This window comes from Hyperolius riggenbachi, chromosome 2, assembly GCF_040937935.1.
Source record: "Hyperolius riggenbachi isolate aHypRig1 chromosome 2, aHypRig1.pri, whole genome shotgun sequence".
NCBI lineage: Eukaryota > Metazoa > Chordata > Amphibia > Anura > Hyperoliidae > Hyperolius > Hyperolius riggenbachi.
This window is the reverse complement of record NC_090647.1, coordinates 569,847,166-569,865,881: the sequence shown is the minus strand read 5'-3', so window position 1 is coordinate 569,865,881 and position 18,716 is coordinate 569,847,166. Positions and strand designations below refer to the sequence as shown.

General features: G+C 48.7%; 1 protein-coding gene across 1 annotated transcript in view; it reads right to left on the bottom strand.

The window, feature by feature from the left end:
* Nucleotides 1-2,396: 2,396 nt before the first annotated feature.
* The window catches only part of LOC137545195 (T-cell surface antigen CD2-like), a 75,811-nt gene continuing 59,491 nt past the window's right edge, over nt 2,397-18,716 (bottom strand). The window contains exons 4-6 of the mRNA XM_068266318.1: nt 16,875-16,979; nt 11,160-11,507; nt 2,397-6,291 (exon numbers count right to left, since the gene is read on the bottom strand). Coding sequence (XP_068122419.1) covers nt 11,173-11,507; nt 16,875-16,979 — 440 coding nt within the window. The 3' untranslated portion in view covers nt 2,397-6,291; nt 11,160-11,172. The remainder of the gene's footprint in view (nt 6,292-11,159; nt 11,508-16,874; nt 16,980-18,716) is intronic.

Below are 18,716 nucleotides of genomic sequence, written 5' to 3'. Positions count from 1 at the left end.
TGCTGTTGTGCGGTAAAAACGATTAACAGCAATTATCGTCTGAACCAATCCGCCAGGAGGGGTCAGTCTACATGGGTGTCTGGCAGATATCTAGCCGATCAGCAGACTACATCAGCACTGGAGGGGATTGGTAAAATGAAGTGAAGCTAACCATACACGCAGAGATGTCCATCCAATGTGGCAGACAGATCAATCTCTCTCGGATGTAATTGAAAGATCTATTACATGTCACGCATAGCATGGGATAAATTCTGTATAAAATCTTTATTAGGAAGAGCTGAGCATAGCAGGTATACATGGTATATATCAATGGGTATCAGTAGGAACAATAGTCTCCGGTACAAATCATGATTTAATTTTCTCCATTGCACATTAAACATTTCTGCCTTAGTCCCTTTTTTTTACCTAATTGTGATTAAAGCATTGTGTGCAGTTTGGTTAGACTGAATAGCAGCAGTCAGTAAACTCAGCAAACTCCTCCCCTTATCCAATCAGGCCCCACGGGAAGTAATATGAGAGGGGAGACCAATTAGTCTTTCATGGTGGATACAGCTGACTCCACCCACCTCCTCCCTCTGCTGCTGGGAGATTAACTCTTTGTGGCCAGCTCTGCTGTGTTATTAGAATTTTATGCCTAGCTCCTCCCTGCTCAGTACAAAATAAAACATTTATCCTCCCCCCAACTTCCCCAATATATTTATGTAAATAAATTATATAACAAAGCAGTGATAAAAAGTTTCTTATGGCAGGCAGGGTGACTTTTATAAACACACTGGGGAGGGTTAAATGCTGGAATACACACTGAGGAGGAGGGACTCTGCTGAGCTGTACTGCTGCAGTGGGAGGAGCTGGGGTGGGTCAGGTGATCTGCTGTGTGCTGGGCAAGGCCCAGGGCACAACAAAACCGCTAGCAGATGCTCAAAACGCTAGCGGTTTTCGGAGCGGATTTCAGAGCAATTCTAGGCATGTGTAGAAACGTTTTCTAAACATGCCTAGCGTTTTTTGGAGCGTTTTTGTGCAGCAGATTACATATATTGTTACAGTAAAAGCTGTTACTGAACAGCTTCTGTAACAAAAACCGCCTGGAAAACCGCTCTGATCTAGCATTTTTGAGCGGTTTGAGCTTTTCCTATTCTTTACATTGAGGCAGAAACGCTTCTGCAAACCGCAAGCGTGCAGCAGGAGGCACGTTTGCAGTTTGCTGAAATCCTCAAACCGCTGGTGTGCTCCATCCCATTGAAATACATTAGCCAAGCGTTTTCACAGGCGGAAGCGGTCGGCAGATCGCTGCTAAAACCGCTCGGTGTGCACTGGGCCTAACTCTGTGGGCAGTAAGCAGATACTGGACATCAGTGACATGTCAGCGACAAGCTCATCTGCTACAGATGATCCATCAGATGCTGATAATTGCGCATTGCATGAAAATGTAATGCGAATCATATGCTGCTTGGAAGTGGGGCAAAGAAAATCTGCCCCCTGTGTTATGCCGGCCGGGGTAACAGAGAGAAATGGGAGGTATTAGCGGAGCCTGACTACAGCTACTACTACTGCAGCACAACCGGAACATGCATCATACATGTAGCGTGTAGCACTACCATGTACAGTATAGAATACAGCAGAGTAAAAATGAGCTTCAGTGTGTCCCCACCCCCATATCCTGCTGATGCTCCGCCCACAGTGATGCTCCACCCACAGACCACCCACTTCACCAATCATCTCTGTGGATCCCTGGGGGAGGTACCAGGGGGAGGGGCCTCAGTTTGACCAGCAGTAAGAAACATAACTCCGCCTCTACCTTGAAGTGGGTGGTCCTACTAATCTATGCATAACAATAAATATAAATCCTAGAATAGCCTTTACACAGATTGCATGAATTATGTACACAAGCTGTAATTATCAGCATCTAATTGTCCATATTAGATCCCCCCCTCACACCCCTCCTCTCCTTTATCCCCCGCCCCCTTGTATCCCCCACCCCCCCATGCCCTCCCCCTCCCCCCCATAACACACACACACACCCCTCCTCTCGCTGATCCCCCGCCCCCCTTGTATCCCCCACCCCCCATATACACACACACACCCCTCCTCTCCCTGATCCCCGCCCCCCTTGTATCCCCCACCCCCCCATAACGCACACACACCCCTCCTCTCCCTGATCCCCCACCCCCCTTGTATCCCCCACCCCCCATACACACACACACCCCTCCTCTCCCTGATCCCCCGCACACCTTGTATCCCCCACCCCCCATACACACACACACACACCCCTCCTCTCCCTGATCCCCCACCCCCCTTGTATCCCCCACCCCCCATACACACACACCCCTCCTCTCCCTGATCCCCCACCCCCCTTGTATCCCCCACCCCCCATGCCCTCCCCCCATACATTCATTGCTTCTCCTTTATAGCATCATGGTGCCTCTTTCCTTATTTTGGTAAAAGAGACAGATCCAGAACATAAAACACCCGTGTATATTGTCCATACTCTGTGCTTCTGGGAACATGTTGGTTTGTGGCGGAGTCCCCAGCGCTCATCTCATAAATGCTTGATTCTTGGATACGCCTCACCAGATCGCATACTTCCTTATTACGGGGCCCCAGGGAAAGTGTTTTTCAGAGGGGATCTTTCTTGGCATAAGACTTTCTGTCTGTATATTGCATCCTCCTGCTCTCCTTCCCCCACCTCACTTCACCACACCTGGGGCTTGCTTCAATCAACTCTATGTGGTTTATAATGTCTGGTTATATAAACCCATCAGCCAACACATTGAACCCATATAATATAATATAGTGCAGCTCCCCCTGGTGGTCAGGCCTGGACTCCACCTGTGAAGGTGTCCTGTGGTATCTGACTATATATCTATAATACACTGTCGGCCTATAATACAGTGCCGCTCCCCCTGGTGGTCAGGCCTGGACTCCACTAGATCTGTGACTGTGTCCTGTGGTATCTGACTATATATCTGTAATACATATAATACACTATCAGCCTATAATATAGTACAGGTCCCCCTGGTGGTCAGGCCTGGACTCCACTAGATCTGTGAAGGTGTCCTGTGGTATCTGACTATATATCTATAATACATATAATACACTATCAGCCTATAATATAGTACAGCTCCCCCTGGTGGTCAGGCCTGGACTCCACTAGATCTGTGACTGTGTCCTGTGGTATCTGACTACATATCTATAATACATATAATACACTATCAGCCTATAATATAGTGCAGCTCCCCCTGGTGGTCAGGCCTGGACTCCACAAGACCTGTGAAGGTGTCCTGTGGTATCTGGCTATATATCTATAATACATATAATACACTATCAGCCTATAATATAGTGCAGCTCCCCCTGGTGGTCAGGCCTGGACTCCACAAGACCTGTGAAGGTGTCCTGTGGTTTCTGGCTATATATCTATAATACATATAATACACTAGCTGGACGCCCGGCGTTGCCCGGGTATGTATTTGGCTAGTGTTGGCTCTGCCCACTTTTCCTAACCCTAACACACAATTACTTAATGACCAAGTATGTGAGCTTTGCGGTCTTTGGTATCAATAATTTGCAATGAAATAAAATTAATCTGATTGGATGTGGCTCCACCCCTTTTCTGAATTTGAACCCCAATCACCCAATGGCCAACTGTACCAGGTACAGGTGATTAACAGTGCAAGAATGGCAGCAATTAAATATTCCCCTTAAAAATCAATAGGTGGATTTTGATTGGCTTTTATAGGCTCCACCCACTTTTCTGAATATTAATCCCACTCACCCAGTGACCAACTGTGCAAAGTCTGAGAACCCTGCCATTAACAGTGTAAGAATGGCTGCAGTTTACATTTGCGCAATGAAATTTGTATTTTTCTCCACCCACTTATTTCCTAACATTGTTCAGGTATGTATTTGGCTGGTGTTGGCTCCGCCTACTATTTCTAACCCTAACACACAATTACTCAATAACCAAGTTTGTGAGCTTTGCGGTCTTCGGCATCAATAATTTGCATTGAGATTAAACAAATCTGATTGGCTATTTGTGGCTCCACCCCTTTGTCTGAATTTGAACCCCAATCACCCAATGACCAACTGTACCAGGTTTAAGGCTTGTGCCATTAACAGCGCAAGAATGGTAGCAATTACATATTCCCCTTGAAAATCAATACGTGAATTTTGATTGGCTTTTGTAGGCTCCACCCACTTCTCTGAATATTAATCCCAGTCACCCAGTGACTAATTGTGCAAAGCTTGAGAACCCTACCATTAAAAGTGTAAGAATTGCTGCAGTTTACATTTTCTCAGTGAAATTTGCATTTGTCTCCACCTACTGATGACCCGGCATTGCCCAATTATGTATTTTGCAGGTGCTGGCTGCGCCCACTTTTCCTAAACCTAACACACAATTAATCAATTACTCAATGAACAAGTTTGTGAGCTTTGCGGTCTTTGGAATCAATAACCTGCATTAAAATGAAACAAATCATATTGGCTGTTTGTGGCTCCACCCCCTTTTATAAATTTAAACCCCAGTCACCCAATGATCAACTGTACCAGGTTTGAGGCTTGTGCCATTAACAGTGCAAGAATGGCAGCAATGAAATATTCCCTTGAAAAATAAATAGGCAATTTTTTATTGCCTTTTGTAGGCTCCACCCACTTTTCTGAATATTAACCCCAGTCACCTAGTAACCAACTGCAAAGTTTGAGAACCCTAGCATTAACAGTGTAAGAATGGCTGCTGTTTACATTTTCCCAGTAAAATTTGTATTTGTCTCCGCCCACTTATGACCCGGCATTGCCCGCTTATGTATTTGGCTGGTGTTGGCTGTGCCCACTTTTCTAACCCTCACACACAATGAATCAATTACTCAATTACCAAGTTTGTGATCTTTGCGGTGTTTGGCATCAATATTTTGTATTGGAATGAAACAGATCTAATTGGCTGTTTGTGGCTCCACCCCCTTTCTGAAATTTAACTCTAGTCACCCAATGATCAACTGTACCAGGTTTGAGGCTTGTGCCATTAACAGTGCAGGAATGGCAGCAATGTAAATATTCCCCTTGAAAATCAATAGGTGAATTTTGATTGGCTTTTGTAGGCTCCTCCCACTTTCTGAATATTAATCCCAGTCACTCAGTAACCAACTGTGCAAAGTTTGAGAACCCTGCCATTAACAGTGTAAGAATGGCTGCAGTTTACATTTTCCAGTGAAATTTGTATTTGTCTCCACCCCCTTTTTGGTTATGAGAATAAAAAGTATCCTATACTTTATTCCAGGTAATGTACTATGTGTGTGCCAAATTTCATTCAAATCCGTTCAGCCAGTTTTGCGTGATCGAGTAACAAACATCCAAACATCTAAACATCCGAACTTTCCCATTTATTATATTAGTAGGATTATCAGCCTATAATATAGTGCAGCTCCCCCTGGTGGTCAGGCCTGGACTCCACAAGACCTGTGAAGGTGTCCTGTGGTATCTGGCTATATATCTATAATACATATATTACACTACCAGTCATAAGCTGGTATAACATGAGAAATTTACAAAAGGATTACGCAAAATCAATTCAATTTGGAAGTCATACTCACTGATACATGTAATTGGAAATAATTGTGCAGAATTTTGTGTGAGCGAGGTTAGTACATTGCAGTCACCACTAGCGGTGGCGTGTCTTGGCTGTTCGGACTATAATCGCTGACAATCAATTTATTAACACATTTAAAGTGACCTCATACTGCAGTCAGCCCCTATTTTTTATAACTCCTCCAAACAATCAAATGTCCACCCACCCACCTGCTCTTATAATTGGCTTCCAGGCTGCTCCCTCAGTATCTCCAGAACAGAAGCAGGTGAGAGGTCACAGCCTAGTTGGGTGAAATAATCCTTTCATCTATTCATGAGTCACATTGCCGTGTATTCTTCTATTTGATTGGGATTTATCATCTGCGTTTTGCATTTTCTGCCCCTCCCTCTTATCGTTAACCCATTAGATGCAGATAAATGGGAGGAGATTGTCTCGCAGGGTGGAGCTGAGGACTGGGTGCTGCTTTTTGTCTCGGAGGGCGGAGCTGAGGACTGCGTGCTGTTTCTTGTCCCGGCGGGCGGAGCTGAGGACTGGGTGTTGCTTCTTGTCTCAGAGGGCGGAGCTGAGGACTGGGTGCTGCTTCTTGTCTCAGAGGGCGGAGCTGAGGACTGGGTGCTGCTTCTCACAATGTCGGATTCACAGAGAGATAGTTTGCGATTCTTCCAAGTTTAGTCTTTACACTGGTGTAATTCCTCCAACAGCCACAAGGTGTCCTGCAAGGCAAAGAGGTGATTAACACACATTGGGATGTAGGCAGAGAGCACATGGCAATACTTCCTCCTGTTGCCACTGCATATTATTCAGAGATGGGAGCCCAGCCAGGCATAAAGTATCTATGAATTCTCTGCCAGGCATTTTCATTGGTCTACTGATCTATCCAATCGGGATTCTCCCCCAGATCAATCAACCAATGGAGGGCTGGCGGTAGATTTCAGTATTGTGTTGCCAGGCAGCACCTGGATGGGGGTTGGGACCACAGAGGATTACAATGAATAGGACAGCTTGCTAGTCTTGGAATCTTTATGGTATGTGTGACTAGTGGTGTGCTGGGGGTGTAATTAGGGGTGTGGCAGGGGCGTGGCTTAAGTGTCCAGCTTTCTTATCTCAAAAAGTTGGATGGTATGTTGTTAGTGATGTAGCAATAGGGGATGCAGAGCTTGCGACTGCACCGTGGCCCTTGGACCAGAGGGACCCACTAAGGGCCCTCCCTCAACTACAGTATTAGCTCTGCAATAGTGTTATGCTAGTAATAATCAGTTCTATACATGCTTTGAATAATGGTAATCTTTAACAAACTCTTCCCCTCCCCTGCTTACACCTCTAATACTGTGCATGTCTCCTCCCCTGCTTACACCTCTCCTACTGTGCATGTCCCCTCCCCTGCTTACACCTTTCATACTGTGCATGTCCCTCCCCTGCTTACACCTCTCATACTGTGCATTTCTCCTCCCCTGCTTACACCTCTCATACTGTGCATGTCTCCTCCCCAGCTTACACCTCTCATACTGTGCATGTCTTCTCCCCAGCTTACACCTCTCATACTGTGCATGTCCCTCCCCTGCTTACACCTCTCATACTGTGCATGTCCCCTCCCCTGCTTACACCTCTCATACTGTGCATGTCCCCTCCCCTGCTTACACCTCTCATACTGTGCATGTCCCCTCCTCTGCTTACACCTCTCATACTGTGCATGTCCCTCCCCTGCTTACACCTCTCATACTGTGCATGTCCCCTCCCCTGCTTACACCTCCTATACTGTGCATGTCCCTCCCCTGCTTACACCTCTCATACTGTGCATGACCCCTCCCCTGCTTACACCTCTCATACTGTGCATGTCCCTCCCCAGCTTACACCTCTCATACTGTGCATGTCCCCTCCTCTGCTTACACCTCTCATACTGTGCATGTCCCCTCCCCTGCTTACACCTCTCATACTGTGCATGTCCCTCCCCTGCTTACACCTCTCATACTGTGCATGTCTCCTCCCCAACTTACACCTCTCATACTGTGCATGTCTCCTCCCCAGCTTACACCTCTCATACTGTGCATGTCCCTCCCCAGCTTACACCTCTCATACTGTGCATGTCCCCTCCCCTGCTTACACCTCTCATACTGTGCATGTTCCCTCCCCTGCTTACACCTCTCATACTGTGCATGTCCCTCCCCTGCTTACACCTCTCATACTGTGCATGTCCCTCCCCAGCTTACACCTCTCATACTGTGCATGTCCCTCCCCAGCTTACACCTCTCATACTGTGCATGTCTCCTCCCCTGCTTACACCTCTCATACTATGCATGTCCCCCACCCTGCTTACTCCTCTCACATTGTACATGTCCCCTCCCCTGCTTACACCTCTCATACTGTGCATGTCCCCTCCCCGGCTTACACCTCTCATACTGAGCATGTCTCCTTCCCTGCATAGACCTCTCATACTGTGCATGTCTCCTTCCCTGCATACACCTCTCATACTGTGCATGTCTCCTCCCCTGCATACACCTCTCATACTGTGCATGTCCCATTCCCTGCTCACACCTCTCCTACTGTGCATGTCCCCTCCCCTGCTTACACCTCTCCTACTGTGCATGTCCCCTCCCCTGCTTACATCTCTCCTACTGTGCATGTTCCCTCCCATGCTTACACCTCTCATACTGTGCATGTCCCCTCCCCTGCTTACAGCTCTCATACTGTGCATGTTTCCTCCCCTGCTTACACCTCTCATACTGTGCATGTCTCCTCCCCTGCTTACACCTCTCCTACTGTGCATGTCCCCTCCCCTGCTTACACCTCTCATACTGTGGATGCCCCCTCCCCTGCTTACACCTCTCATACTGTGCATGTCCCCTCCTCTGCTTACACCTCTCCTACTGTGCATGTCTCCTCCCCTGCTTACACCTCTCATACTGTGCATGTTCCCTCCCCTGCCTACACCTCTCATACTGTGCATGTCCCTCCCCTGCTTACACCTCTCATACTGTGCATGTCTCCTCCCCTGCTTACACCTCTCATACTGTGCATGTCTCCTCCCCAGCTTACACCTCTCATACTATGCATGTCCCCTCCCTGCTTACACCTCTCATACTGTGCATGTCCCCTCCCCTGCTTACACCTCTCATACTGTGCATGTCCCCTCCCCTGCTTACACCTCTCCTACTGTACATGTCCCCTCCCCTGCTTACACCTCATACTGTGCATGTCCCCTCCCATTCTTACACCTCTCATACTGCGGATGTCCCCTCCCCTGCTTACACCTCTCATACTGTGCATGTCCCCTACCCTGCTTACACCTCTCATACTGTGCATGTCTCCTCCCCAGCTTACATCTCTCATACTGTGCATGTCCCCTCCTCTGCTTACACCTCTCATACTGTGCATGTCCCCCACCCTGCTTACTCCTCTCATATTGTACATGTCCCCTCCCCTGCTTACACCTCTCATACTGTGCATGTCCCCTCCCCTGCTTACACCTCTCATACTGTGCATGTCTCCTTCCCTGCATACACCTCTCATACTGTGGATGTCCCCTCCCCTGCTTACACCTCTCATACTGTGCATGTCCCCTCCCCTGCTTACACCTCTCATACTGAGCATGTCTCCTCCCCAGCTTACGCCTCTCCTACTCTGCATGTCTCCTCCCCAGCTTACACCTCTCATACTGTGCATGTCCCCTCCCCTGCTTACACCTCTCATACTGTGCATGTCTCCTTCCCAGCTTACACCTCTCATACTGTGCATGTCCCCTCCTCTGCTTACACCTCTCATACTGTGCATGTCCCCCACCCTGCTTACTCCTCTCATACTGTGCATGTCCCCTCCCCGGCTTACACCTCTCATACTGTGCATGTCCCCTCCCCTGCTTACACCTCTCATACTGTGCATGTCTCCTCCCCTGCTTACACCTCTCATACTGTGCATGTCACCTCCCCTGCTTACATCTCTCCTACTGTGCATGTTCCCTCCCATGCTTACACCTCTCATACTGTGCATGTCCCCTCCCCTGCTTACACCTCTCATACTGTGCATGTTTCCTCCCCTGCTTACACCTCTCATACTGTGCATGTCCCTCCCCTGCTTACACCTCTCATACTGTGCATGTCCCTTCCCCAGGTTACACCTCTCATACTGTACATGTCCCCTCCCCTGCTTACGCCTCTCATACTTTGCATGTCTCCTCCGCTGCTTACACCTCTCATACTGTGCATGTCCCCTCCCCTGCTTACACCTCTCATACTGTGCATGTCCCCTCCCCTGCTTACACCTCTCATACTGTGCATGTTTCCTCCCCTGCTTACACCTCTCATACTGTGCATGTCCCTCCCCTGCTTACACCTCTCATACTGTGCATGTCCCTTCCCCAGGTTACACCTCTCATACTGTGCATGTCCCCTCCCCTGCTTATGCCTCTCATACTGTGCATGTCTCCTCCCCTGCTTATACCTCTCATACTGTGCATGTCCCTCCCCTGCTTACACCTCTCATACTGTGCATGTCCCTTCCCCAGGTTACACCTCTCATACTGTGCATGTCCCCTCCCCTGCTTACGCCTCTCATACTGTGCATGTCTCCTCCCCTGCTTACACCTCTCATACTGTGCATGTCCCCCACCCTGCTTACTCCTCTCATATTGTACATGTCCCCTCCCCTGCTTACACCTCTCATACTGTGCATGTCTCCTTCCCTGCATACACCTCTCATACTGTGCATGTCCCCTCCCCTGCTTACACCTCTCATACTGTGCATGTCCCCTCCCCTGCTTACACCTCTCATACTGTGCATGTCCCCTCCCCTGCTTACACCTCTCATACTGTGCATGTCTCCTCCCCTGCTTACATATCTCATACTGTGCATGTCCCCTCCTCTGCTTACACCTCTCATACTGTGCATGTCCCCCACCCTGCTTACTCCTCTCATATTGTACATGTCCCCTCCACTGCTTACACCTCTCATACTGTGCATGTCCCCTCCCCTGCTTACACCTCTCATACTGTGGATGTCCCCTCCCCTGCTTACACCTCTCATACTGTGGCTGTCCCCTCCCATGCTTACACCTGTCATACTGTGGATGTCCCCTCCCCTACTTACACCTCTCATACTGTGATGTCCCCTTCCCTGCTTTCCCCTCTCATACTGTGCATGTCACCTCCCCTGCTTACACCTCTCATACTGTGCATGTCCCCTCCCCTGCTTACACCTCTCATACTGTGCATGTCCCCGCCCCTGCTTACACCTCTCATACTGTGGCTGTCCCCTCCCATGCTTACACCTGTCATACTGTGGATGTCCCCTCCCCTGCTTACACCTCTCATACTGTGGGTGTCCTTGGCAGTTTTTGTGGTGCCATATGAATTATTATGCTTCAAATGCTTAAGGGGCCCAAAGCTTTGGGCCCTAGTGCAATCAGGGTCCTGGATGTGGCAGTAAGGAAGAGGTCATTTTGGGAAACACAGGTTTTTCCATATGCGATTTTTTTCAGACGATATGCGCATCTGTCTGCGTAACTGCAGCTATAAAAGACATTTGTCCTCCTGAAGCTGGATGTGACACTGCAGCACCTCCCATTGTTTACATGCAGCAGGCTGCTTACCCGGTGCAGCGGTCTAGCGGCTCTTGCGGTGTTGCCGGGGGGCTTTGGACTTGGTGCGGGGCTGAGGTCTGGGTGGCTGATTGCTGGGGTGGTTTCCTGGAAGGGCAGGCCTTGTCTGGGCTGCAGATTGGTTGGGTTGCAGATCAGAATTCTGCGACTCCTGTGGGGGTGGAGCTTGTCTTTGCTTGGAGCGTCGGGTTTTCCTGCCCTCCGGTTGTGGTGCCACCTGTCTGTACTGTTGCTCTACAGCAGCAGCCTGGATGGGGGGTTGTGGTAGGGTGCGCTGCTGTGGGTGTGGCCTCATCTGCTGGTTGTTATACGCGCCATCTTCATCCGTGGGGAGTCTCACTGTAAGGACACAACACACAATGGGGACGGCATTAGAGACTGTACAGCCGAAACACCGACCTGATTACAGAAATACAGCCAAATATTGACAGCAGCTCAGCACACAGCACACTCACCACAATCACAGGGATAAATGTGCACCTGAAGTGACAATAAACCGACAACACAAACTGTGGCATCTACAAAAATAAATCTACAGGGTGGGCCATTCATATGGATACACCTTAATAAAATGGAATGGTTGGTGATATTAACTTCCTGTTTGTGGCACATTAGTATATGTGAGGGGGAAAACTTTTCAAGATGGGTGGTGACCATGGAAGCCATTTTGAAGTCGGCCATTTTGAATCCAACTTTTGTTTTTTCAATAGGAAGAGGGTCATGTGACACATCAAACCTATTGGGAATTTCACAAGAAAAACAATGGTGTGCTTGGTTTTAACGTAACTTTATTCTTTCATGAGTTATTAACAAGTTTCTGACCACTTATAAAATGTGTTCAATGCCCATTGTGTTGGATTGTCAATGCAACCCTCTTTTCCCACTCCTCACACACTGATAGTAACACTACTACTCCTCCTGGCTTCTGGGGACATATCACCGAACCCAGGGCCCACTCCTAGACCTCACACTGCTCAGACTACAACTCATTCCACCAATAACAAACCTCACCGCATCCCCTCCCAGAACACCTACAACCTTATCGACATCCCCCTTCTTCCCAGCTCTCCCCTCCCCATATCTGGGGCTCTATGGAACTCCCGCTCCGTTTGTAATAAACTGGCCTTCATTCATGACATGTTTATCTCCAACACTTTCACCTTTCTGGGGCTCACTGAGACATGGCTAACTCCATCAGACACGGTGTCTCCAGCTGCTCTATCATATGGTGGTCTAAAATTTAGTCATGCCCCTAGACCTGGCCACAAACAGGGAGGCGGGGTGGGGATCCTCCTCTCTGAACACTGCTCCTTTAAGCCACTCGCACCACTGCCCGCACTCTCACTCTCATCCTTTGAAGTTCATGCTGTTGGTCTCTACTCTCCATACCACATCCAGATTGCTGTTATCTACCGCCTGCCTGGTCCAGCCTCTACTTTCATTGATCACTTTTCAGCATGGCTTCTCCAGTTCCTCTCCACTGATATACCCTCTATCATCATTGGAGATTTTTATATACCCATCGACACTAACTGCCCTACTGCCACCAAACTGCTCTCTCTCATCTCCTCGTTTGACCTCGCCCAATGGTCCTCCACTTCTACCTACAAAGACGGCCACACTCTCGACCTTGTCTTTACCCGCCTCTGTTCTATTTCAAGCTTCCATAACACTCCACTTCCCCTCTCAGACCACAACCTTCTTACATTCTCAATCAATTCTTCTCAACCATCAACTCCTCCAACACTACACCATCCGGTCATGCGCAGGAACTACCGCAACCTGGATCTGAATACCCTGACTGAAGCCTTGCAACCTCGAATTACTCTGTCATCCTACACTGACCCAGAGGCAGCATCCAGTTACTTATTTAGTGTAGTCTCCTCTGCCATGAATTCAGCTGCCCCACTCACCACCACCTGCCCCCGCCAAACTAACAGGCAGCCCTGGCTCACTGAACAAATCAAACAGCTGAAAAGGCGCTCCAGGGTGGCAGAAAGGTGCTGGAGAAAAAGCACTGCTGTAGAGGACTTCCACCTCTACAAACAAACTATGCAGGAGCTCAGGGATGCCCTCACCTCTGCTAAGCAGTCTTATTTCTCTTCGCTCATTTCCTCACAGTCCCACAACCCAAAACAATTGTTCAACACCTTTAACTCCCTACTTCGTCCCCCACATCCTCCCCCTACCACATGTCTGTCAGCCGACAACTTTGCATCATACTTCACAAGCAAGATTGATGCAATACGTAATAGCTTCAACACGCAACCACTTTTACCAGCTCAACCTTCACCTATAAATTCTTTCTTTCTGCCTGCATCCTCGCCCACTACTAACTGCCTTCCCCCCGCTCCACAAGACCAGTCTCCCACTCTAACATCTTTCACCACACTAACTGAACAGTGTCTTTCCTCACTACTCTCCAAAGCTCATCTCACTACCTGTGCCCTGGACCCCATTCCCTCTCATCTAATCCCCCAGCTTTCCTCCTCCCTTAATCCCGCTCTAACAATTCTATTCAATCTTTCTATCTCCACTGGCACTTTTCCTTCCTTATTCAAACAAGCTATCATCACACCACTTATCAAAAAACCCACTCTAGATCCAACTTCTCTATCCAATTACCGTCCTGTCTCTCTCCTCCCCTTTGCTTCTAAACTGCTGGAACGTCACATCCATTCAGAATTGTCTGCCTTTCTCTCTACCAACTCCTTACTCGACCCCTTTCAATCTGGATTCCGCACACACCATTCCACCGAAACTGTCCTTGTGAAAGTTGCTAATGACCTACTGGTAGCTAGATCCAAAGGCCAGTTCTCCAATCTCCATTCTAATACTCCTTGACCTTTCCTCTGCCTTTGACACGGTTGATCATGCTCTGCTTCTGCAGACACTGTCATCTTTAGGAATCAAGGGACAAGCACATTCCTGGATCTCCTCTTATCTCTCTGGTCGCTCTTACACTGTGTCCTTCTCTAACACCAATTCCTCTCCACACCCACTGTCTGTTGGTGTACCTCAAGGCTCTGTTCTTGGGCCACTTTTCTCAATCTACGCTTGTGGCCTGGGACAACTAATTAACTCTTTTGACTTCCAGTATCACCTCTATGCGGATGACACCCAAATCTATCTCTCAGCTCCTGATCTGTCATCACTACTATCCAGAGTCCCCGACTGTCTACGTGCCGCTTCTGCATTCATGTCCTCCCGCTTCCTCAAACTCAACATGACTAAAACGGAAATTGTGATTTTTTTCCACCGTCGCTATCTACACCCCCACCAATTGCAACCATAACGGTAGACAACACCCCAATATCCTCAACCACTAAGGCCTGCTGCTTGGGGGTTATACTTGACTCTCCTTTAAACCTCACATTGCCTCATTAACCACCACCTGCTATTTCCAGCTCAAAAATATATTCTGTATCCGTCCCTTCCTCACACAAGAGGCCACCAAAATGCTTGTACATGCCTTAATCATCTCCTGCTTAGACTACTGCAACACCCTGCTCTGTGGTCTACCAAAAAACAGGCTAGCACTCTCCAATCCCTTCTAAATTCAGCGGCCCGCCTCATTCACCTCTCCACACGCTCTTCCGATGCAGCCCCACTGTGCCGTTCTCTCCACTGGTTACCCATTACCCAGAGGATCCAGTTCAAACTCCTGACTCTAACATACAAAGCCCTCCATGAGTTGTGCCCTCCATACATCTCCTCACTAATCTCAAGATATTGTCCCTCCTGCAACCTCCGCTCCTCCCAAGAAATTCTCCTGGCCTCTAAGCTGATCACCTCCTCTCATGCTCGCATCCAAGACTTTACACGAGCATCATCTCTTATCTGGAACTCTCTTCCACAGCCTGTATGTCATGCTCCAAACCTGGACATCTTCAAACGCACTCTTAAAACACACCTTTTCAGACAAGCTTATAACATTCTATAGCTTATAACATTCTATCAGAGGCAAAGGGTCACTGCCTCATCCATCCTCCACCCCCTTACCTAGTGTGTCCCCCACTACCCATTAGATTGTAATCTCACAAGGGCAGGGTCCTCCTCCTAATGTTTACTGGTTTTGTAACAATATTTGTGCTGCTTGGAACTCTGCTGTACATTTTGTTAGTGTATCTATGTTCCCCTTGTCGTCTTATTGTGCTTTGTAAAGCGCTGCGGAATATGTTGGCGCTATATAAATAAGTAAATAATAATAATAATAACACCGCAGAAGAAATGCCAGCACAGGCTTCCAGTATCCGTAGTTTCAGGTGCTGCACATCTCGTATCTGCACAGCATAGACAATTGCCTTCAGATGACCCCAAAGATAAAAGTCTAAGGGGGTCAGATCGGGAGACTTTGGGGGCCATTCAACCGGCCCACAACGACCAATCCACTTTCCAGGAAACTGTTCATCTAGGAATGCTCAGACCTGACACCCATTGGGCTAGATTCACAAAAGGGTGCTATCTCAGTCAGCACACCCAAAGCTTTTATTGATCGCGTGCAAAGTTTAGCAAGGCGCGCAAAACGGCACACCGTGCAACGTTTTGGGCGCACCCAGTGCGACGTTTCACGCGCACCGTGTAGCGCTAAACTTTGCACGCTAACTTAGTGTGCAAATCTTTGCGCGTCCTAAAGGGCTTTAGCTGACTAATGCCTGTGGGGGAGCTCTGCACTTATCACCAGGACTTGGAGCTGACTAGTGCCAGCGGGGGAGCTCTGCACTTATCACCAGGACTCTTAGATGACTAATGCCTGCGGGGGAGCGCTGCACTTATCACCAGGACTCAGAGCTGACTAATGCCTGCGGGGGAGCTCTGCACTTATCACCAGGACTCAGAGCTGACTAGTGCCAGCGGGGGAGCGCTGCACTTGTCACCCGGACTCTGAGCTGACTAATGCCTGCGGGGGAGCGCTGCACTTATCACCAGGACTCAGAGCTGACTAGTGCCAGCGGGGGAGCTCTGCACTTGTCACCCGGACTCTGAGCTGACTAATGCCTGCGGGGGAGCGCTGCACTTATCACCAGGACTTGGAGCTGAATAGTGCCAGCGGGGGAGCTCTGCACTTGTCACCAGGACTCTTAGCTGACTAATGCCTGCGGGGGAGTGCTGCACTTATCACCAGGACTCAGAGCTGACTAGTGCCTGCGGGGGAGCTCTGCACTTATCACCAGGACTCTGAGCTGACTAGTGCCTGCGGGGGAGCTCTGCACTTATCACCAGGACTCTGAGCTGACTAGTGCCAGCGGTGGAGCTCTGCACTTGTCACCAGGACTCTGAGCTGACTAATGCCTGCGGGGGAGCGCTGCACTTATCACCAGGACTCTGAGCTGACTAATGCCTGCGGGGAGCCCTGCACTTATCACCAGGACTCTGAGCCTACTAATGCCTGTGGGGGAGCTCTGCACTTGTCACCAGGACTCAGAGCTGACTAGTGCTAGCGGGGGAGCTCTGCACTTATCACCAGGACTCAGAGCTGACTAATGCCTGCGGGGGAGCTCTGCTCTTTTCACCAGGACTCAGAGCAGACTAATGCCTGCGGGGGAGCGCTGCACTTGTCACCAGGACTCGGAGCTGACTAGTGCCAGCGGGTGAGCTCTGCACTTGTCACCAGGACTCTGAGCTGACTAATGCCTGTGGGGGAGCTTTGCACTTATCACCAGGACTCAGAGCTGACTAGTGCCTGCGGGGCAGTTGTGCACTTACCTGGTCTTTTGCAGGATCTGATGCTGTAGACAATGAGGATAATGAAGATGATGAAGGCGACGCCCCCTGCGGCAGCGGCCAGGTAAAGGTACCAGTTCCACTGATCTGGAAGAAGAAGACTTCTATCAGAGTTCTGCACTGTGTATATCCATGCAAGGTGGCAGCCATCAGATCAGGCAGGGACAGGTACTCATTATAAAGGGAGCATAGTCAATAACATTACACTGTTTATGTACAGCCTGGGTCTTTACAGGTCTAAATCCAGAGAAGTTATAACAATACAGACCAGATCTACAATGATGATTGCTTTAAGACTGAAAATAAAATCATGAATAAAATTGCTTATTTTTGTCTAATATTCAAATATGAATTATTAAGTCAGTATTTACCCATTGCAAAATCTTTCCTCACTCTGGTTTACTTTCTGAAGTGTAACACAGGTGGCGACATCTTTACTGCTGGCAGGTGCATCACTGCGGAACGTTCATTTACTCTGTGTTCTGAAGTCAGTAGACATAATACCTGGTCTCAGAGAATGCTCTGGTTGGAGAGTTCCGCATAGCTAAACAGCCTAGGCTGTGACATCACTGGAAGGGCGGGACTACATACCAATATAAAGCAACATACAGAAATTGGAAGTTTTTCTGATGCTGAAATCAGGATAAGGAAATGATGATTTAGGAAAGAGGTCCGGCTTCCAGACTCATCATGTGCGTACAAGGTCCATGCATGCCCAGGAAAACAAAGCCCTCATGCATGGAGGAAAAAATCTGTGCACGACCGGTTTCGTTCAGTCCCAATTGGCTTCTCCACAGCCAGGAGAAGAGGAGGGGCCCAGCTCTGTAACGGCAAGCACTACAAAGACCCAGGATATCTCTGGACCATCCCACTACTGAACTATTTACAATTTACTCCCCCCTCCCCAATAGCATGCTGAATAGGCATTCATTGCTACTGGCACCCAGGACTTTAAAGGGAACCTAAACTGAGAAGGATATGGATAATCGCCTGCTGATCCTGTGTCTCTAATACTTTTAGTCACAGCCCCTGAACAAGCATGCAGATCAGGTGCTCTGACTAAAGTCAAACTGGATTAGCAGCATGCTTGTTTCAGGTGTGTGATTCAGCCACTACTGCAGCCAAAGAGATCATCAGGACTGCCAAGCAACTGGTATTGTTTAAGGGCCGGTTTCCACTAGAGTGAATCTGCATGTGTTTCCTGCCTGCAGATTCGCATAGACAACACACGTAGATGGGCCTGTTTCCTCTTGTGCGGGATTCTGTGCGGTTTGTTGTGCAGAAAAAATCTGCACGGCAGATCCATCAGAATTTGCACGCTGCACACCCGCACGAGATTCCTCGGTAATGTAACTAAATAGGAAAACTGCAAGCATTTTAGTCTTGCGGTTTTCCCGGCGTTTCCGCTTAAAAACCCACGTCAATGCTGTCCGGCATTGACATGGTTAAAATCGTGTCATGAAAACCGCGAGCGATTCTGCGTGAAAATCTGCATAGAAACGGCAACGAAATCACAACAGCATGCGGATTCATTGCCGCGATTTTCCTGTCGAAATCGTGCCGCACTAGTGGAAACAGACCCTAAAAGGAAACATCCATCAGAGCACTAACCACTGGTGTATTCCATCATGGGCCAGACCATCAGAGCATTGCCTACTGGTGTATACCATCATGGGCCAGACCATCAGAGCACTAACCACTGGTGTATTCCATCATGGGCCATACCATCAGAGGCGAGCACTAACCACTGGTGTATTCCATCATGGGCCATACCATCAGAGCATTGACCACTGCTGTATCCCATTGAGGAATTCTTACCAGAGT